The following is a 23,333-nucleotide window of genomic DNA, read 5'->3' on the forward strand; positions in this document are numbered from 1 at the left end:
TTACAGAGATGACAAAATATAATCGATGTTGTCACAAGGAAGAAAGTATAAAACATTCTTATGGCCCATCTTCTCATCATATCTTGCTTTAGAAAAATTTTCCTGCTCTTGAAGTTACTGAATTAGAACAATGTTAAACTATATATATATATATATATATATATATATATATATATATATATATATATAAAGATAGTTGTATACAATATTAAGCTGTGGAGAACTCAGAAAGGCCTGATTATGCATAAACATCATCTGGCACATTTTCTTCTGAGGGAAGCAATGTCCATTCTTTGAAAACCCTAACTCTAAACACAGTCTAACTGTTGCATGCTCGTAAAACATGAATCAGGAAGCGAAATTAGCTAAACTTACCAAAAGATACTTCATCTCTGTGTCTTCTGGTTACTAGAGCCGACTGAGCACTAACCACACAGAAGGCAGAGATGGTATGGAATATAAAGAACTGTAGAGAAAATGGCAAGAGGAAAAGTAAAGCTGTTCACAATGCCCAGGTCAGGCTGGCTCTGCAGAGAGCGGGCATGTGCATAAGGCACTAGAAACAAGCACAGCCTGGCGACGGAGAATAGGTAATTTTATAGAGTAAATATATATTTCTAAAAAATAGTTAAGGACATTCCCTCAGATACTACACTGACAATATATTCTATAAAGCTGTAAAACACTAAGTTACACTTTAAAGCAGTCTACTTGCTGGTGATTGAGAAGAACCAGTCTTCTACTCATTGCCTAGGTAACAACCGTGAATGCCAAATGCCAGGCAGGAAGATTGCAGTAGAGGGAGAACATATGGGACTCTGTTAGGATTGTGGAATTGGAGCCATAAGCCATAAATCTGAATCAAACTATTTATGAAAGGTTCATTGAAAGAAAGAAAGTAGGAGGTGCATGAGAACAGCTTAAGCAATCTGTTATTAATTATGTAAGGGTAGTAATACATACTAGATGCGCTGGCGGATAGATAAGATGGATACTTTGCAAATGAGGCAGTGCTCGGTAGAAAAAGTACAGTGTAATAGGTGGGGGAAAACTTAAATGCCATTCCTGTCTCTAGTCAGAGAGAACTATCCTCCAAACCCAAACAGGAAACAGTTTCTGACAAATTCCTAAAATCAAAACCAAAACAAAATAACAACAAAACCCACAAAGAAAATAAATTCCAAACCAGGAAATAAAGGCTTTCTCTATTATTTTTTGACGATTTTACCTAGTTGAGGTACACTCCCTAAATCTACAGCAAGTTAAGAAAAAGCTTATAGGTATTTTTCAAAAGAAACAATAAAGCACATTATACAGGTTAAAATTACAAGGAGTAAATGAGCTTTTTGAAAAGTAAATAGAATTTGTGCTTCAAAAAACAGGTTTCTTAAAAGATAGTAGAATTTTTTTTTTCTTTTTGCTGTGTGTATAAAACTTCACCTAGATAGTGGACCTTTTACTATTAGCAAATTTACTGCTTTGGGCCAGAAAAGAAATGCTAAGGACATAGGCTCAACTTTAAATCTGAGAAGCCCATTTTGGTGAATCACCTTTAGTCAACAGACACCTGTTATTTAGCGGTCACTTTGAGCCTTTAAAATTCAATTATTCTTGTTGTTTACAGAAAGTAACACTTTTTAAGAGATCAAGAATCACACACACACACACACACACACGCACACACATGCACACGCACACACACTCACTCAAAAGTACCAAATCAGGCTCCAGCACCTGCAGAGAGATTACATCATAACTCAGCTGTGTCTGGATTGCTCACTTCACACTGGCAGCATTCAAGATCAGAAAAATGAAATGGCAGCACAATTGGTCAGCAGCTTCTCTTCTGGAATTTTTCCAGGTTCTTAAAACAAACAGACAAACAAACAAATGAATGAACATAAAGCTGCAATCACTCTTGCATTGATTTCAAAACAGTAAACGAGGCTGTTTCCTCAGAGAAGCAGAGCCCATCCAGAAGATGGCAGCTAGAAGGTCTCCAGCCAGTGATCCTCAGCAGCTCTGCAGGGCTTACTCAGGGGACCCATCAGCTACCAAGGAGGTTCTCCGGATGATCAGCTCAAGGCAGCTCAGGCTGTATTCATTTCTGAGCTGTTCTGGCTGGGCGGCAGGTGGGCATCCAGGTTTTCCTTGCACCTCTCCAGGTCGTGGAAGTATGGGTGAGACAGGGCACTGTAGGCTGATATTCTTTTGGCTGGATTAAATGTCAAGCACTTCTGTGACAGAGAAAAAATAACAGATTGACATAAAACATATCCATTTAAATAACGTGCTTACATAGTTATGCGTCTATTCACTGCCACACATAATTATGCATCTACTCACTGTCCCGTATTACATGTGTCTATAAAAGAGAATGAATATCTACTTCAAGGGACACTAAATACAATGTAGACAGTACTCATATATGTCTGCTCAGGAAAAGGCAACACCTTCTGGGTTGCCTGTGGACTGTTACCCACCCAGCATTTCTCTCCAACCCTATCATATTATTATTACAGCATGCATATAACTTTATTTAGGGTAGTGATTTTTCTGATGCTAGCAAACTTAGTGCTATAGTCAGAATCTTCACCCTAATTTTTTACCCTGATTTTATCAATGAGCAGGGAATGGAAGGGGGTTGCCTTGTTCAGGTGTAAAGGATAATTACTGAACCCAGGGCCAGTGGAGAAGGCAACAAGTAAGGGCTAAAGCCTAGACCCTAATTATCCTGATCCACTGCCCCAGGGCTGCGCCACCCAGAGAAAGAGATGCCTTCCTTCTAATTCAAGTCAAGGTGCCATATGGGCTAGCAGCAGCCCTACAAGGGGACCATCAGATTCAAGTCAAGTCACTAAACTCTATTCCAGGCGTTGACTCAAGTGCACGTAGAAGGTGAAAGGAGGGAAAGGTGAACTCTGGAGCAGCAATCTGCATTCCCAAGCTGTTGATATATAATCAGTCACAACGTTTCCCTAGTTCAGTGCCATTTCCACTCCAACCCCAGGTAATCTCGCTCTTCAAATCCTCCTCCTCGGGGCTTCCCTGGTGACGCAGTGGTTGAGAATCTGCCTGCTAACGCAGGGGACACGGGTTCGAGCCCTGGTCTGGGAGGATCCCACATGCCGCGGAGCAACTAGGCCCGTGAGCCACAACTACTGAGCCTGCGAGTCTGGAGCCTGTGCTCCACAGCAAGAGAGGCCGCGACAGTGAGAGGCCCGTGCACCGCGATGAAGAGTGGCCCCCGCTTCCCACAACTAGAGAAAGCTCTCGCACAGAAACGAAGACGCAACACAGCAAAAATAAATAACTAAATAAACTCCTACCCCCAACATCTTTAAAAAAAAAAAAAAGTCCTCCTCCTCTCCTTCCACCAACTCCTCCAGCATGCCTAGCAGGTGGCAAGCACTAATGATGAGTAATGTCTTCCCCCACCCTCTGCCCCAGGAGCTCACATGTAGCAGAGAAGCTATACCAGCTTCTCCATCCTTGTGATGCAGTGTCTACTGAAGTGGGCTGGGGATCTGAAATTTCTCTTGATTTCAGTCCTCTGTGTAATCTAGACTTAACGTTATCATGCTTATGTAGACCTCTTCCATTTAATCTGGGTTTCTGCGCTTAAGTATCTCACAGTCTTAGGTCCTGAGTGGATTAGGACTCCTCTAAAACTCTGCTGAATGCAACTGAGCTAGAAAAACACATACAAACAGAAAATTCTACATTTAACTTCAGGTGACCTGTTGGGTCCCCTGAAATCTTATTTATCCTGAGCTCCCTACTAGTCCGTGGACGCCAACCTGCGCATAGTGTCTTCTGAAAATCAAAGACCCAAACGACAAGCAGAGGAAGGAGATTGTTCGTAGAATGGTTCTACTGTCTCTAATAGCAATAAACATCTTGAGAAAAGCTTCACAAGGGCTGAATTCCCAAAGGACAGGAAAGCAGGGGCAAAATTCTTGAGCCTGAGTTTTCTCTTCCCAGAGTCCAAGAAGGAAAAAATTACGTAGTGGCATTAGAAAAGGAAGCAGCCAGTTTAATTCCCAGGACATAGGAAAAAGAAAAAAAAAGTTGTGGAGATATGTCCAAGACAGAGAGACATGTCCCTAGAGGATTATCTGAGAGGAATCCCTGTTCCCACACTATACGGATGGCTTAGGTCTGGGAAGAGGGTAGAGAAAAGGAGAAATCTTTAGCCTAAGGTGGGGTGTGTGTGAGAATCTCAAGTTGGAGGTTGTAATACATTTTGTCCTATAGAAATATTGTTAGAAAAGGTGGCTGAATCCTATTACTGCTCTACCTCAGTAGAACAATTGGCTATTTTGAGAACTAATTTTAAAATCTTGCATAATAATATTGTTTCTGCAAAAAAATATAATTTGCTTGTCAAATAACTGCTTAAAAAATGAGCTTTTGAATTACCACCTAGTCAAGAGTTGACTACTACAGTGGACTGGATCATTTTCTGACACATATTCCTTTTCTTTCCTTCCCCCTCTCCATGGGAGAAGTATTCGTTCTTCTATTAAAGTTGGCCATGTAACTTCCTTTGGCCAATGGAATGTGGACAGAAATGGCAGGCTATCTCTTCCGAGCCTAGGCCTTCAGGGGCATCGTAGGTTTCTGCTTGCCCTTCTGGGAGCACCTACCTTCTAGGATGAGAAAAACATGTCGCGGGGAGCCAAAGGCCCTAGGGCCTGGGCCCCAGAATGAGACACGTGGAGAAGACCAGTACTTGACCCACTGGCTGAAGCAGAGTTGCTCTAGATGACTCAAAGAGCCGTCTCTGCCAATGTGAAGACACATGAGCAAGAAACAAAGGCTTATTGCTGTATGCTAGTGAGATTTTTTTTTGTTGTTTGTTATGCATCGAAAACAGACTAATACAAGGACCAAAAAAAAAAAAAAAAAAAAAGTATCTCAGGCTCTGAAAGCAGTTTGATAGCAAGAACTCCAAAACTTTTTTCAGCAAGAGCATCATATTTGGAGTAAGTACCCAGACTCCCAAGTTAATCATGATGAAGGGGACAAAACTTATAAAGATATGTAGGTTTTGCCTGCTAAAAATAATTCTTCCCCTGAATCGTCTTGTTACTGCACACTACTTATATATCTACATAAGAGCATTTATAAATGTTGATGTATAATACATCCATACATGAAAGATTGAGGCATTCTATAAAGTCAACTGTTTTTTCAGATAAAAATGAAGGATAACTCTTAAAGTGCTAAACTTGTAAATGTTAATTGTTTCTTAAATAAAACAACTTTCTAAAATACTCTTTATTTTTCTTCCTTAGTAAAAAATTTTCAATAGCGGCAACAGTTACTTTTGGGATCTCAGCTGCCTCTCTTGTACCAAATGGCCTGCCTTCTCTGCTTTAGAGTTCTAGCTTGTGTCCCTCTAGGATAAAACAGTGAGAGCTTTCAGAGACTGCTGAGGTTTAAGGTCTTGGACTGTCCTTTCCCTGCATGCCTGTGGATATTATGCTCCATGCTTAAGTTTTACCTGGTCATGATGTTACTGGCTCTGCTTTTTATTCCTCTCCTTTTTCTAATCTCTGCTGCCATTCCTTGTCTACCTACTTCCTTCTCTCTTTAGTAGGTTTCTTTGCTCCTTTTTCTTTTTTGTCTCCTGCTACTTCTTCAGATTAGCACTAGTGTGTGGTCTGACTTTGGAAGCCACCACCTCTAGTGGGGGACCCTGAATGAACACATGGCATTGTCTGTTATCTTTACATTTTAAGTTCTTCTTGATGATTCCTAATAATGTTGGAGCCAGGAGATCTTTTGGGTTGTCTTTGGATGTTCCGTTAGCCGAAGGACTGGGCTACTTCACTACCAAAGTTGTTCATCACTGTCATTGTCTGTCCAGAATCCTCTACTAAGAGGAACGTTTCATTCAAAGTTCCTGCTGAAAAGGAAATCCTATGGTGGCTATATTTTATAACACGCAGTCCTCACTGTCTCCTGGCATACCTGATTGGGCCAGGAGTGCAGCCTGGCCGTAGGTAGCAACCCTTATCACGGATTGGCAAAAAAGGTGAGGTATGGCAGCCAGGTTCCTCCTTGTAGGAATCTGATATAGGAAACAGTGACAGGGCAAATGCTAGCAGTGGGATTAGAGCTGAAAGGATCTGTGAATTAGTTGAAGTTCTGATAGACAAGGGACCAGCTAAAGTTAGGGGAGCAGACAGTAGGACTGAAAAGAAGCAATGAGGTGGAGAAAAGGGCAGAGAAAAGCAGAGTTGCTAAGAGCATGTGATGCACAGTACGGAGACAGAGCATTTACACTCTGGATGGCTTTCCATTTCCAGGCCACACTAGTAGGTATCTTACAAATCAACAGTGGGGAGGAATAGAGCTGTCCTTGTCTATAATTTGGCAGTGGAGGGAACTTTTGCCTAAGCATCAGAAAGTGAGCCACCATCAGCTGACGATGGAGTTAGGGCTTTCAGTGGGAAAATCCTTGGCTCTGCAAACATGCCAATCGATGGCTGTGTCCACACAGAGCTGAAGCATACATAACATGTCTACTAGGACCTATAGACTCTTAGGTCTATATCTAAAATTCATAATATACTGACAGAATGGGAGTAAGCTTCTGAGTCTAGGAGCACTTTCTTGGCTAGATATCAAAGGTTGTTAATTCAGCTGGTAAAGGATACTCATTACTACTCATTGAGTTCCAAACACCAAGAGTAGCCCCATAGGTACTTTCTTCTACCTACTGTTTGGTCTCCAAATACAAAGAATTATGCACAAAGCCAAGTATTATGAGTTTGAGTCTCAAACAGGGCACAGAAGTCTTTATTTTCAGTGAGGTATTTTATATGTCAGGGCACGTTCAATACTTATTAAATAAATCAATAACTAAAAGGAGTATTGCTATCCAGTTCCTTTGGAAAAACATCTTCCTAAAAATGTGCCTGTTTAAGAAAAGACACATTAAAATGCCAAACAAGCTGCTTAAAGTAGCATGAAAGTGTAAACAAGGAAACATAATATTTACTTCTAAAGAAGCATGTGTTTAGACGAACCCAGAGGATTCTAAGGCTGCATTCAAAAGAACATTCGAAGATGGCAGACTGAAGGGGTGTGGATCAGACTCTTTCATTTTTTTTTTTTTCAAATTTTGGCTGCATCTATTGATACACAGTATTTATTTATTTATTTATTTATTTATTGGCCGCGTTGGGTCTTCGTTGCTGCACGCGGGCTTTCTCTGGTTGTGGCGAGTGCAGGCTACTCTTTGTTGCGGTGCACGGGCTTCTCATTGCAGTGGCTTCTCTTGTGGAGCACGCGCTCTAGGCGTGCGGGCATCAGTAGTTGCAACACGCGGGCTCAGTAGTTGTGGCTCACAAGCTCTAGAGCGCAGGCTTCAGTAGTTGTGGTGCACAGGCTTCGTTGCTCTGCGGCCTGTGGGATCCTCCCGGACCAGGGCTCAAACCCGTATCCCCTGCATTGGCAGGCGGATTCTTAACCACTGCACCACCAGGGAAGTCCCTCTTTCTCTTTCTATAGGACCTGAAGACACTGCAGAATCAAAAGCCACTAGCTGCTATAGGGCTGGAAATGAAAGCTGCAGAGAGACTGTGGCCTCTGCCCCGTGTGGTTGTGGCACATGATGATGAACTGACACTGTGCCCAGTGCCCAGTATGGACACGGCAAGTCTCTCACGAGCACAGTGCAGACCAACTCTGCATCATGTGAACTTACCAGAAGTAGGTCTTTGCCTTGTTCATCAATATCTGTTACAAACTTCTCAATTGGTTGAGGAGATTTTGAGTGAAAAGCCTGCCTGGGGAGGGCAACATCTCTAGGCCAGTCCTCTTCTCCCGGGAGTCCAATTACACTACAAAAGAACCACAGGTGAATGTAAGCATTAGCTGCTGTGCTGAAGCGATTTTTCCACCAATTCTAGAAGAAGGTAAAGCCTAAGGGGCAGGCATGGGGGACACAGAGCCTCAGGAGTTCATCACTTGTATGACCGGCAGGACTCCCATTTCTCTCTGTCCTACTGCAATACGGTGATCATGGCAGGGTAATCAGGTGCTGCAATAGGGTAATCTCACAGGAGAACTGTAAAAACCACTGGGAAGAGATAAGAGATTACTTTGGCGGAAGACACAAAATGTAAGAGAGCATGCAGAACTGGAAACTATTGTATTACCAATAAGCCCTGAAATACTGACAGAGCAGGACCTATATATTCAAAGGAGACCCGCACGGGCATATCATATTTTCCTTTATGCCCAGGAGTGCTTTTCGTGCTCTGATCGAACACTCCTGTACTGACATGCCTTTATGATACTCATCTAACATGATTTGTTTACACATAAATTTGGTTGCATTTTTGGTTGAAGAATAATTCCTCACACAGTAATTACATAAATCAGAACCAGACCAAAAAAATGAGGCTAAAAGGTATGGTAGTCCTATATTATGCAATACCATTTTATAATTTAATATCAAATTTAACTTCCATAATTTAAATATTTTATATAACTATTTTATGCTATTACAAAGTGAGCAAACAATTAATAAAAACAGTATCATTTATGTTCCCCCTGAAAACCATCCTGGGATCAGAAAGGTAGAGAGAGCATCAAGTGATATGAAAACAGCACAGGCTGTTTAGTGGACAGACTATATGACTATTCAAATACTGAGCAAAACTGCTTTGACTACAGTTAGAAAAGGTGCTGGCCTGCACTGTCGTCTTCTTGGCCTGCACTCACTGGGACTAAGACCCAGGGGATGTCCTCCTGAACAAGTCCTCCAGGGTGCAGGAACACGTGGTGGTAAATGTCACAAGATCTCTGTAGGGCTTTCTTCCCCTTCCCTCACCTCAACAGAGCCCAGGTAACAGACCTCACCTGGGAAGAGCAGACACCTATCACTGGGTGTCTGGGGAAAGACATAGTAATCCTACCTCTGTCAGACATGTGGGGAGAGCCAGGTTATTGAGGTAGATAAAAACAGACTCATGGACATGTTTATGGAACAGATGAATGGAAATGACAACTTGAGCAACATACTAATTTGTTTAATAGCAAGATCTAGAATAAGAATAAAAAGAGGAAAACAAAAAATTACCATTTATTATTTAAAAAAAAAATGTGTGTGTTTAGATAGAATGGGACAGGCAGAGGAAGAACAGGAGAATGCTTACTAAATAACTTTAAAAAATTGTCTTTCAGTCATTTTTGGCCTTTTAGCCATTTTTATATCAATATTTTTGCATATTATCACCAGTCACCTAGAAATCGATTATAACAACTCTTAGTACAAGTTTAAAATCTTTTTTATTTGCAGTTTTGAATATATTTATATTGAGCTAAATCTGGCAATGTGGGCAGTTGAATGCCAAAAGCTCTCAGAAAAACAGTGTCCCTGTATGTATATGTGTGATGTATACATACATACATATACATACCTGTTTATATAAATAACTTATAAAAGTGTTCTTAAATCTACCACCTCCTGAGACAAGTAGGTCAGGTGTTATTATTTCCATTATATAGATGGGGAAACTGAGGATGAGGAATAAAATGAACTGCCAACTTCACACATAGTTCAGCCCAGAGCCTGGAGCAAACGTATTCCAAATCCAGTATTTTGTTTCCATTTAACGATGACTCTGCTCTTAAAAATGCTCTAAAATGTCACAGGCTAAAAGCATTCAGTTTCACTTTCAAAGTACTTACTGTTCTTTGAAAGTATAAATCTTCCAAAACACAGAAACAGTTTTCCCCTTAAGAGAATGTGAATATGGCTTTCTTTTAAAAAATATGCAGTTTAATATCTAGTGTGAACATTTATGGCCTATATATGAGTGTTGTGAAATTCTGATAGGTCCCTTAAAAAGGGCTTGCATCAAATTTCAATATTTGGACAAAGCCGAATATAAGCCTTAAAAGTTGACATTTGTACTGGAAACACTGACAAAGCACAAAACCTATAAATGGCAGTGGTGGCTGAGACAGAAATCATTTTTCAAGTACTTCAGACGTGACACTAGGGTGCAGCATTGTCCCTCTTCTCTCTGCCAAAGCAATGAATACATTCAGAGGAAACAGAATATAATTTCAGTGAAACAATGCCAGAAACCAAGAAGTAAAATCTAAAGGCACAAAACATATCAAACTTTATGGCTTCTTTTCTGCTGGCAACCTGGGATCTTAGGCCTTTGCCAAAAGTGGAAATGGCTTTCCCTTGGAAGCAAGTCAAACGTGTTCGTCAAAGGTTCCTTCTGGTCCGTCCCACTGGCTTCACGTACTAAGGGGCACCAGCAGCGTTAACATGATTGAAGACGTCGGTGTTAGAGGTGGACAGAACGCCCAGGTGGAGTCAGTAAGGAAAAGCAGGTGAAGGACGTCAGTGTCTGGCAAGCTGGTTTCAGTCAAGACTGTTCTTACTTTTAACAAGAGAGTCACTGGTATGCCTGACTTTCACAGTTCCCTCTTCACAATCACATGCACACAAAATACATTCAACAGGGATAGGGAAGAACAGATGGGAGTTCATCATTGAATGATCAAAGAACGTGACACCCAGAAGCAGAGAGTAATGTGCAAGTTTGGTCCTGAGTTCATCCATCTTACAGAGCGGACAGTAGCAGTGGCAGGAGCAGCCGTCGTGGCAGCTGCCCTGGACCCAGGAAGCCCCCAGACAATAAAACTAGCAAATGTTTTTCAGGCCTTAAAGCCACTGGGTTCTGACTCAGCAGTGACTCTGGCACTAACAGAAGCCTATTGGAGCTGCTTCCAGTCACTGAAAGAACAAACTCAGGTTCCGGGTTTATTCCGACTGTTTTAAGCAGTTAAACATGAGAAAATAGTGTTAAAATATAATGCTTTTCTTTAGGGGGACTTTTCATCAGTTTTACAGGCTGCAAATATCATAAAAATTACTAGATGCCTATAAAATGGTACAGAGCAATGATCAGGGCTATTTTTGGTTCTAGAACTCCCACTTTCTTCCTACTCCACCCGAATCCTGATGGGGCTTGGCAACAACATAGATCCCAAAAGGTTGCTGTACTGCATGCTCTGTGAAAAGAAAAGCCTCTTCTTCCCATTCTAGACACACGAAAGCGTCCATACTCTCACATGCACAAACATGTACGCTAGTGGAACTCTGAAAATCATCAAGGAGCTATGTCACAGACAACTGGAACCAAAGAATTCGAGCACAAGAAAGCCTTAAAGTTTCATTTCTCAGGCGAAGAAGTTAAGGAACAAAAAGGTTAAACAATTAATGATGAATTATAATAATAGCTAACATTTTTTTAAAAACATGTACTATGTACCAGGCACTGTGTAAGTCTTCTACCCGGTGTTTTAAATGACTTTTTCAAGACTGCACAGTTATTTAGCCACAGGCGTAGGATTGAAACCTAGGATCCTTATCTCCTTTTTCAGTGTTCCAAAGAAAAATGGATTTGTAGCATACCATCCTTTGTCCAGGAAGACAAAACAAAACAATGTAAAACCAACCTGGATGACTACAGGATACTCAATGGGGACAGGAAGCCCAGTGGGTAAGGATGGGTTACCTGGTCATTGAGCGCCCCACCTCTGAGTGGAAGCATCTGAAATGACCCCAAGCAGATAACACAGCTGAACTTAAAGAACTGGAGCTCAGCCAAGCAGAGAAAGGGCAGCTGTCAAAAGATCCACACGAGCAACATAAAAGCTTCCAGAGCAGAGCAATCAGGCCACAAGGCATGATGGGCTCTGCACAAAACAGCAGACGTCTACCATGTCCCCACTCACCACACAAACAGTAACATTGTCTGCAGCAGCAGCAGCTTGGGGTAGGAAAGACAAGAGATAAACATATTACATAAACGTCAGAGGAAGGTCACTGTAATGTTTTAATGTTACAGACACAGATGTAAAATTACAGTTAATACTTACTCCAAGATTTTTCCTAGCTGATCGACATCTGAACTTCCACGAAAAAGCGGCCTGAAAGAAACAAGATACATATTAAACAAGGAGTTTTTCTCTGGTTACATTTCAATCATACTTGTTTTGATCATTATTTAACAGGAATCAAAATATTCTTTGTGTGGGGAAGAAGTAACCTTTGGTAAATGAAGGTTTTTCTTGCATTCCCCTTACAGTAAGATCTCTTATGAATATCTGGCGGTGCCTGACTCCCATACTTGATAATCCTGGGTAACCTATTCTCAGTCATTGTAACAACACTGCCACCGTCATATACAGGCCCTGGCCTCAAAGTTCTACTTAATTTTGTGGTAGGCTGGAACACATCGCTATCATAGGCTCAAACCAGAGGTATGTAGAATTCTTTTTTTTTGCTGTATGCGGGTCTCTCAGTGCTGTGGCCTCTCCCGTTGTGGAGCACAGGCTCCGGACGCACAGGCTCAGCGGCCATAGCTCACGGGACCAGCCGCTCTGCGGCATGTGGGATCTTCCCGGACTGGGGCACGAACCCGTGTCCCCTGCATCAGCAGGTGGACTCTCAACCACTGTGTCACCAGGGAAGCCCTGTGGAATTCTTTGATATTATTCTTGGTCAGATCCTTCTCAGAGCACCCTTCCTTTTTTTAATTGAAATATAGTTGACTTACAATATTGTATTAGTTTCAAGTATACAGCAAAGTGATTCAACTATATATATACAAATACATACACATATATACACATATATTTAGATTCTTTTCCATTATAGGTTATTAGAAGATATTGAATATAGTTCCCTGTGCTACACAGTAGGTCTTGTTGCTTATCTATTTTATGTATTGTAGTTTGTATCTGTTAATCTCATACTCCTCATTTACCCCTCCCCTCTCTTTCCCCTTTGGTAACCATAAGTTTGTTTTCTGACAGAGCACCCTTTCTTAATATCACTCTGCTATCGCAGTACTTCCTCACAGTTCTCTCTCCTTCCACTTGTCCTGAATGCTGTAGTGAGCTACCTATGGGTCTGTTTTTCTGATTATACCACTCCCCTTTCTCCCAATATTATGGTAGCTAAACATCACAAGTTCAAAATCCTAACTCTGGGCTTCAGAGGCAATTGTGAACACACAAGACTCATTATCTATACTGAGCATTCAACTGACAATTAAATGAACTCACTTGGTGACATTTCTGGCATTTTCTTAAGTAGAGAGCAGGGAGTGTTCTAGGTTTGCCCCTAACCTGTGGCTTAGCGCTTTACCTGAACAGGTGCTCAGTTAATACATATCTTATTTGATTTTATATATACCCATGGTACACATGTAAATGTTCCCTAACTCCTTGCTCAACAAATGACATAAAAAAGTATTTTTCGGGCTTCCCTGGTGGTGCAGTGGTTGAGAGTCCGCCTGCCGTTGCAGGGGACGCGGGTTCGTGCCCCGGTCTGGGAAGATCCCACATGCCGCGGGGCGGCTGGGCCCGTGAGCCATGGCCGCTGAGCCTGCGCGTCCGGAGCCTGTGCTCCACAACGGGAGAGGCCACAGCAGTGAGAGGCCCATGTACCGCAAAAAAAAAAAAAAAAAAGTATTTTTCAACAATAATGTGTTTTAAAAAATATGTGCAGCCTATTATCAGAGATCATGTTTTAGAAATATTATATATCAATTTATAAAGCCTTAAACCAGACCTCTTAAATATTTTTTACACACAATAAACGAACTTGCTATATACGCTATATATGGAGACTCCTACAAAGTCATGGCATTTCAGTGGCTAGGAGACACTGAACCATACACTTTCTATTCAGGCCATGATTCTTGAAGGTGGTTATTTTCAAATGAAGTGGAAAATAATTTACTTGTGTAAATGTTATGGTTGGATTGTGTCCCCCCGCCCCGTGCCCCCAATTCACATTGAAGTCCAACCCCAGTGCCTCAGAATGAGGGCCTTTAAAGTGATGGGTAAGTCCAAATGAGGCCATTAGGGTGGGCCCTAATCCAATCCAAACCAGAGGCATGCGTGCACACAGAGAAATGATCATGTGAGGACACAGCAGGGAGGTGAGCCAAGGAGAGAGAACTCAGAAGAAACCAAACCAGCTGACACCTTGATCTTGGGCTTCCAGCCTCCAGAACTGTGAGAAAACAAATTTCTGTTGTTTAAGCCACTTAGTCTTTGGTATTTTGTTATGGCAAACCCTAGAAAACGGATACAGACATCACTAACACAGCCAAATTAATAAAGAATTATGGATTTGGATTCTAAAAGACATCTAGACAGGTCCTGAAAGATAGCAAGGTGAGAAGTGAAAGTTTTAGAAAAGTTAAACAATGGAATCTTAACAGCTACTATTCATAGGGCACTGGTGTTGTACCCGACATAGTGCCACATGCTCCCCAAACATTGTATCATTTAATTCTCACAAAAACTCCAGGAGCAAGGTAGTATTATTATCATCCCTATTTTCTGATGAGGAAACTGAGGATTGGAGAAGCTTCCTGACTTACCTAAGGACACATAACAAATTGCAGACTTAAAATTCAAGCCAGGTCTGCCTTGCCCCAAAGCCTGTATGCTTCATTATTATGTCGTAATACTTTTATTTTGGTTACTAATGTTCTCTGCAATCACAGACAGTCACTTTAGCTGAGCCTCTGGGGTGAAATAGCACAGGGACCCTGTGAAGAGCGCTGTGTAGAGAACCTGTGTCTCATAAGCGGGTGCCTATGGGATTCTTACTCAGATGGCTTTGCAAGTGTCTAAATGTCTTTAAAGTCTTGCTCTACTTTAACAAGGAACAAAGCAGTTCACCAGATTGAGACTCTCTAGTCTCTCCACAAACTAACTGATGAAGGCCCTTCCAGATCTTTAAATCTTCCTACAGCCCAATCTTTTATAGCTGTTTAGCTCACACATCTTAATTGATGCACCATTTTAAAATTCCTTCCAAAGCATAGAACTCGGGTTGCAAAGAATCAACAGTTCTCTTTCTCTTCACACTCATCTATTTTTCTTAATATTAAAGTATGAAATTATTGGGACTTCCCTGGCGGTGCGGTGGTTAAGAATCCGCCTGCCAGTGCAGGGGACGTGGGTTCAATCCCTGGTCTGGGAAGATCCCACATGCCGCGGAGCGACTAAGCCCATGCACCACAACTACTGAGCCTGCGCTCTACAGCCCGCAACTACTGAGCCCACGTGCCACAACTACTGAAGCCCGTGCACCTAGAGCCCGTGCTCCGCAACGAGAAGCCACCACGATGAGAAGCCCGCGCACCGCAACGAAGAGTAGCCCCCGCTCGCCACAACTAGAGAAAGCCTGCGCACAGCAATGAAGACCGAACGCAGCCAAAAATAAATTTAAAAAAATTAAAAATAAAATAAAGTATGAAATTATAAAACTAAATATAGCCGGCATTATGAGGTTTGGGAACAAACACAAATGACCCTTTCTTGCTAAGCAAGTATCTCAAATGGCTGGAGTGGTGAGTGTGCCAGGTCAGTAAGCACAGAGGGAACAGAGAGCATCAGTTTAATCTGCTGAGCTGGTTAAGTCGCTATGTAAACATGCCAAGTCCCTCACCCTTCATGAAGAAGACTGGTATCCACAGAAGCATGAGTGAAATTACTTGTGAGGATTATGGAGCAGTTTAAAATAAATATGTTGGCATGGCTATCGGGAAACAAACAAAGCAGACTAACGTGAATGGATGTCTCCAGGCAAAGGCGTAAGAACATCTCTTTCCTGGGGTGGGCACTGAGACCCCAGCCTGAAGCTCAGCTGCAGCAGTGGCTCATGTCCCTACTGTTTTGGTTTTGAGCTCTTTTCTTGTTTTTGTCCCTTGGCAATATTCTAACTTTTTTGCTAGTTCTGCTATGCATTTAAGTTTGCTCTATTTTATCTTACATTTGCTACATGTTTTAGCAGAGGACTTTCAAGTCACGTGGTCTACCATACTGCAAGAGCCTGAAGTCGTACCTCTATTGGTTGGACTTGGCCCACAAAATGAAATGTGCCTGCCATCCCTGAGTTAGGACTGGCCCATCAGTTTGGCTTCCTTTAATGAGGGCAGCAAGCAGAAGGTCTGAATCATAACCACTCTTCTGTGAACACTCAGTAAAACCTGCTAGGGGATACTAGAAACTCAGAGCCTGCAATTCGGTGTAGCACTCAGATTGCCTTTTGCCACCTTAGGAAGACTTGGTATGTGACTCTGGGGTCTATTAATTTGTCTTTGCAGCAAATGTGGGTTGGCTTGAGTTATAAGAGCTACTGAACCCTGACTGCATGCAATTAGCTCCTATAAAATGGATCTCTGGATGCAAAGACATAGTCACAAGACAAGAGAAATGGGTCACATGAAGGGGACAACAGGCCTAATTGGAACTGGTACTCTCAGCTGACCAAGAGGTTGGTCATGAATCTGATCAAACTCTTAGAACCATCTATTCAGTTTTCAGCTGAAAAGTTGGAATAGTTTGTATGAGCTGGTTTTATGATAGTGGGTGCTATGAACGTAAGGAGCATGGAGAGGTACAATGGATTTAGAGGAGAGATGAAACCTTTCATCATGATGAACTCCTGGGTGTACTATGGTGGAGTGTGGAGACGTAAGAATAAGATCACCCTAAGGACCTTATTCTATCTTTAAATAAGGCTCTTTGGTAAGAAGTCTTGGCTGTATCAGGTATGTGTGCACCATGAACTGAAGAAGCACACAGGACCGGGATTTTCATTGAGGTTATTTTGAATATTCTTCCTCCCCCATATTAGCTGAGCCAAAGAGGCTTCAATTCATATAATTTATGGCATATTTTAGGTGGACAAATATGAACATAATCTTTGATTATATTCTTTGGTTTAGTGATGAGGGAGAGTTTAATTCTACTGCCTGGAATAACCGTATAATTGAGGGATGGTTTGGCTAAAACACACACATGTATGAGTCCGACTTGGCTGGTTCTTTATTATCAAGACATAAAGCTGAGCTGGAAGGAAGTAGAGGGTTGAAGGAGCAAAATGGCGGAGAATAAAAGACACAGAAAGACTGAAAGACTGAGATTGAGATAGAGATGGCCAGAGAGAGACAACCTGAGGAGGTTCACAATAACTTTAAACTCTGTTTCTTCCCACTGCCTAAGAATCTACCTCTCCTGGTAATCCTAGGATGTTAGGTACAGAGGCCCCGCATGGAGATGGAAGATGGAAGAGGAATGCTCTGGTATATATCATGAGACAGAGCTTCATCAAAGATAAAACGTCATGCATTTTTAGAAAAAGTCACTGCAGGGAGGAGGTCCACAAAGCTATCCTATCTTGTCTGTTTTTAGACATAAGCCTCCCAGGTGACATACTCAGGAATTCTTTTAAACTAATTATTTAAAAATACAGTTAACGACAGAGATATTCTATTGAAGACAGTAAATCTGAGGGCTGTTTTTATATTTCTAAAAAAATTCTTATATACACATTTTTGGGTTGGGGGGTTAAATAATAAAATGGAAAGATCACTCCTACCAAAAACATCCCAAAATGAAGACTGCAATTGCTTTACTGAATTAACACGTTAAAAAATCCTTTTATTATACAGAACATTACTGAAGGTCAGTAACTTTTATGCATTTTACTACATCAAAAACTACAATTAATCACTTCATTTAGATACTTTTCAGTAGTTTAACCAAGTGGCTGGGTAACAGCGCACAAACATTATTGCTAAAGACCTTTGTTGAATCTGAGTATCATGAATCCATTTCCCATTTTATACCTACATTTCTTTTCTCTTCCCCTTGCTTATGATTGTTGTTATTCTTCAGAAGATTTTCTCCACACTCTCTGGGACTTTTACATTCTATTGCAGAAACCCTCCTTCTGTCTCTCATGCCCCTGAGCCTCTTTCTATTATGAATTCCCACATAAACTCCAGAGGAGCCTACTGGAAGGACTTTGCCATGCTCCCCTTAGAAGGCAACTTATTTGACAAGGTAAGCAATATTTGGGGGACAATATCTGAAACTGAACATTGCTATGTTTTTACGAAAGAGGATTTTAGGTTATTTCCAAGTATTTTCCTCAAATATCTTTCTTCACCATTATACTTGATAATAGTTAATGCTGATAAAATAAACTCTATGAAACACATACATTTTCATTTATACATGTTTTTTTTTTTCTTTTTTCCTAACCAAAGGGAGATTCCTGCAAAATACAATGGCAAATTGCATTCATTTCAAACCACAGCAGAGTCATTTCTCTTCTCACCTCACCTCAGGCACTGCTGTGCCAAAACAAGTGTAGACCTTGGGGTTTTAATCAAGGATTTCCCCAAGGCTTTATTAAATCTGTGAGAGGTTAAACCTTAACATTCCCCCCCTCCCCCGCCCCGCAACATGTTGATTTTTCAGGATACTTGCTGACTGGGGAGAGGGCATAGATTCTGGTGATAGACTGTCCTGGGTGTGACCGAACCCCTACTCAGCCACTTCTCCCTGTATGACCTTAGAAAGTCATTTAGCCTCTGTAAAATGTCCAGTTTATAATAGCCCTATAATATGCAGCAGCTAAATATACACACTTTCTCACACGTATACATGGTAGATATTTCTGGTTCCTGGCCGCTATTACACACAGATGATAAGGTAAAATATTTTACATGGTGAACAAGAAAGGAAGAGGACATCTGTCACTGTGTGGTGGGTGCTCGAGTCAAACTTAAACCTAATAGTCCTTCCTCTGGCGTCACTATATATATTCTCTACACCTGTTAGAATCCTTATACCTTTATCATCAAGAAAAGAAAGCATGAATGTCAAAATTTCCAATAAACATTAATTCATTTTGAATTGGCAATTCTAAATGTAGGTTTAGCAAAAAAACTCACTCACCATTGTCTTATCAGTGAAGTGAATTTGCTTGGGTCAAATTACAAAGGGGACCAAGTTTCGGACTCATGCCTTTTAAAGCAAACAACTAAAAGAACATATAAATACTATTCATAATCTTAATGGACAGTGCAAAACAACAATTAAAAGTAGGGTATGTTTTCTAGCAGATGAGACGTGTATGCTGATATACCTGTTATAGAAAGGTAATGATTCATGCATAATGGAAGATGAAAGATTTTGTTTAGTTACAGTACTTTCATTGTACTAAAAAGATGAGGAAGTCATGGATCACCCTATAGAACACCTCTGTAACCTGCATTTGAACTGCAGCTATGCTTTAGCTGCTATCTTTCTTGATTAGCAGAGGAATTTTCCATGTTCATAAAATGACCTTTCGAAAAATATTACCCAGGGGAATGTTTGCTTTTTAATACTTGTAACCCATGTTCAGTTCCAAAGTTGTTATCTGTTAAGTTAAAAATGTCAATTTATCACCTTACAATTACCACCTATTCAAATAACCAGATTAAGCAGAAAATCAATTAATTGATTTACTTTGTAAACACTAATCGAGTGATCACCTACTAAGCACAAAGGGCTGCATTAGGTGCTAGGAGATTATCCCTCCCCCCCGCCCCCGCCCAAATAAATATTAAATATAAATTAGATTGTATAATGTATGGTCTTAATATATAATAAACAGGGCTTCCCTGGTGGCGCAGCAGTTAAGAATCCACCTGCCAATGCAGGGGACACATGTTCGATCCCTGGTCCGGGAAGATCCCACATGCCGCGGAGCAGCTAAGCCTGTGCACCACAACTACTGAGCCTGTGCTCTAGAGCCTGCGAGTCACAACTACTGAGCCCACGTGCCACAACTACTGAAGCCTGTGCACCTAGAGCCCACGCTCCGCAACAAGAGAAGCCACCACAATGAGAAGCCCGTGCACTGCAATGAAGAGTAGCCCCTGCTCGCTGCAACGAGAGAAAAGCCTGCGCACAGCAATGAAGACCCAATACAGCCCAAAGTAAATAAATAAAATAACTAATTTTAAAAATATATAATAAACATACATTTAAATTATAATATATATTTTATACATTTATATTATAATAAAATAATTATTATATATTTATATAATAGTGTAAGTTCATTATAAATTTATATTAAAATACAAATTTATAACTTTATAAATAAATATACATACCTATACTACATACTACCATAATGATCCTTGCTTCCACAGGAGACAAGATATACAAATGCAGGGTCATGAAGTAGAGAAGTTTCTCTAATTTTACTGGTGGGAGCTGAAAGCCCAGGGCAATCATTTAATCTTTACTAGAATGTTGGGAGGTGGTCTGATTAACCTCCTTTTATCAATGAGAAGTAAAGTAACTGATTCCAGGAAACACAGACCAGTAAGAGGCTAAGCTGGTCTGTGTGACTCCAATGAGCAGCAAATAGAAGCAGTGTTTTAGAAAGATTAATGTGACAGAGGTTCACTGGGCCAGTTGGCCGGGACGGAGATGGCGCTGGGGATGCCAATGGGAAGGCCAGGCCATGAATGAGATGACAAGGACCTGCACTAGGTGGACAAGGAAATGGGCCAGGATGCAAAGATGTTTAACAGAAGGGGATCAGAACTTGGTGAAAGACTGAACGGGACTTGGAAGGAGAAGCATGATTTGAAGTTTGCATTACTAGTAAAGCCAGGCTGAATGAGAAAGGTGGGGAGACGGTGGTGGGGGACAGGGAGGAGGAAACTGGAAAATAATTAATTTAGTTTTAGATGTGTTCCTTTAAAATAAAATAAAAATAACATATAAAATAAAAAATATGCAAAAAAAGGTAGTTAAGTAAACCTAGACATACACCCAAGAGTATTGAGAGCATATGTCCTTACAAAAACTTGTACATGAATGTACATAGCATATTCATATTCATAATAACCAAAAAGTAGAATGAACCCTAATGTCCATCAGCTGATAAACGGATAAACAGAACGTGGTACAGCCATACCATGGAGTATCATTCAGTCATAAAAAGGAATGAAGCACTGCTGCAACATGGATGACCCTTGAAAACATTATGCTAAGTAAAAGAAGCCAGTCACAAAAGACCACATTGTATGATTCCATTTATTGGAATCCATATATTCCAATATATAGAAGAGGCAAATCTATGGAGTCAGAAAGTAGACGAGTGGTTGCCTAGGACGGGGGCCTTGTGGGGAAATGAGGAGTGACTGCTAATGGGCATGGGGTTTCTTTTTAGGGTGATGAAAATATTCTAACATTGACTGTGGTGATGGTTGCACAACTCTGGATAGACTACTCTAAAAACCACTGAAGTGTGAAATTTATATTGGTGAATTGTATGGTATGTGAATTATATGTCAATAAAGCTGTTTTAAAAAAAGTAGTTTAGAAATTATATTTCCAAGCAAACATTACAGATTCAGGACAGTAAAAATCTGCTAAGAAAACTGCTTTAGGCCTAAATATATGACAGGCTTAAGTACATCGTATTGCAGTACAGTGACAAACATTTATTCTACCATATACTCAATCAAGAACCCGTTTGGAGAGATGTGCTCTGGAAGTTCTGAATAATCTACTAATATGATCTGAATCTCCCCAACACCTGATTTATCAGATTAGGATTAAATAATAAACCCCCAAAATGTGTATGGATAAAAAAAGACAGTCTAAAAAACCATCTTATGCTTTCCTCTGATGGTGACATTATGGGTGATTTGGTTTTTTTTTTTTCCTGCATTTTTCTATTATTCTGTACTCACCATTTTATGAGCATCAGTTAGTTTTAAAATCAGAAGGAAAAGGCCCCAACACGGCTACTTGCCATATACTGCATGTACGTGATCTGTTCACCCCACTTCTTCATTCCCCACTCCTGTGCCAACCCACTTCTATTCCTCACTTACTTGCTGGTCTCTACAGCCAAAATTGGAAGCTCCCTGAGGACAGGGTCAACCTTTACTTGCTTCTATATCTAGAGCACATAATTTTCTGTCCATAATTGGCACTCATTAAATACATACTCAATGGTTACTGTTCCTTCTATTAAGAAGGCTTTCCTCTCTCTTCTTTCCACAAGCTTCAGTCTCTCATGTCTCAAAATTTGCTTCCTTGGTTCACCTCTGGGTAATTCAAGTGTGAGCATGTGTGTTTGCACAGATACATATATATGAATAGATGTATACACCGCCAGAGCTGAAACTGGATTTGATTTACATTGTTGCATCCATTTATGCTTTACCTGCTCTGTGGCACTAGACAATATGTGCAAATAATGGGTATTTAAAAACCAGGTGGTCTGACAATTAGTCCCCTAAATCTAAAGTCTTGTCTAAACCAGCAGAGAAGCAGCAAGAGGCATGTAGGATAGGAACTTTGCCCTCAGGGGCTTACTTTACCCAAGTATGCAGGACAGGGAAGGGCTCCTTGGAAGACAAAGAAACAAAAGTGTTGAGAGAAAGTGTAGCAAGGCAAAACAGAGTGAGGGATTAAAGAGGGTGTGGAGGGGAAAGAGAAGCTTGAAGGAGAGCAGTCCAGAAAGGAAGAAGGGCTGGTGGGAAAGAGCACAGGAGGGAAAAGATTACAAGTACAAGTAATAAAAGGGAAGGACTGGGGCAAAAAGAATCTGAGATGAAGTTCTGTCACTGAGACACAGACAGACAGAAAAAAACCTCTACCAGGGAAGGAAGGTGCTACTTACAGCAAAGACCAGATGAACACAAGTTAGAGAGTGCTGCCATATCTGTCCATAGCAGGGGACTCTGAGCCTGGTAATTTCCTTAAAAGTAAATAGCTGAATTAATTTTTGCTTGTTACCAACTGTGAATAATTTATTTCTCCACAGAAGACTCATATTTACTGGACTATGAGTAACTTCCTTAAGAGAGAGAAAAAGAAAGAGAGGAAAACCCCAATGGGTTTCAATTCAAAATTGCCAATTAAAATTAAACTAGAGCTCACCAAACCACCTGAGATTTCTGAAACATTACAAAACTTACAAACTAATATATTTACTGATTTAGTCAATTTCATATATGACTCAAGAAGCCTCAGTGGTCATTAAGATTAAAAAAATCATTTCTGATCACTTTAACAAATGTTGAGTATCTACCATTTGCCAGAAATCATTATTTCTTGTATATACTTATTTAATTAAAGAATTGCCTTTCTCTTCTCCCAGTGCTATTTCTTCCTGTCTTAGTTCACTTGGGCTGCTATAACAATACCATAGCCTGGGTGGCTTAAATGACAGAAATTTATTTCACAGCTCTGGAGACTAAGAAGTCCTAAATGAAGTGCCAACATGACTGATTTCTGACGAGGACTCTTCCTGGCTTGCAGATGGCCACCTTCTTTGTTGTGTACTCACATGGTAGAGAAAGAGCGAGTTCTCTGGTGTCTCTTCTTAGAAGGGCACTAATCTCATCATGGCTTCACACTCACGACCTCATCTAACTCTAATTAAATCC

The 23,333-nt window shown here is 40.8% G+C and overlaps 1 protein-coding gene across 1 annotated transcript in view; it reads right to left on the minus strand.

The window, feature by feature from the left end:
- Positions 1 to 2,003: 2,003 nt before the first annotated feature.
- CDK6 (cyclin dependent kinase 6) overlaps positions 2,004 to 23,333 on the minus strand; it is a 221,302-nt gene continuing 199,972 nt past the window's right edge. The window contains exons 5-7 of the mRNA XM_082662002.1: positions 11,926 to 11,976; positions 7,721 to 7,856; positions 2,004 to 2,237 (exon numbers count right to left, since the gene is read on the minus strand). Of these exons, the coding sequence (XP_082518128.1) occupies positions 2,091 to 2,237; positions 7,721 to 7,856; positions 11,926 to 11,976 (334 nt within the window). The 3' untranslated portion in view covers positions 2,004 to 2,090. The remainder of the gene's footprint in view (positions 2,238 to 7,720; positions 7,857 to 11,925; positions 11,977 to 23,333) is intronic.

Source organism: Grampus griseus (assembly GCF_964374135.1).
Source record: "Grampus griseus genome assembly, chromosome: 9".
Classification (NCBI taxonomy): domain Eukaryota; kingdom Metazoa; phylum Chordata; class Mammalia; order Artiodactyla; family Delphinidae; genus Grampus; species Grampus griseus.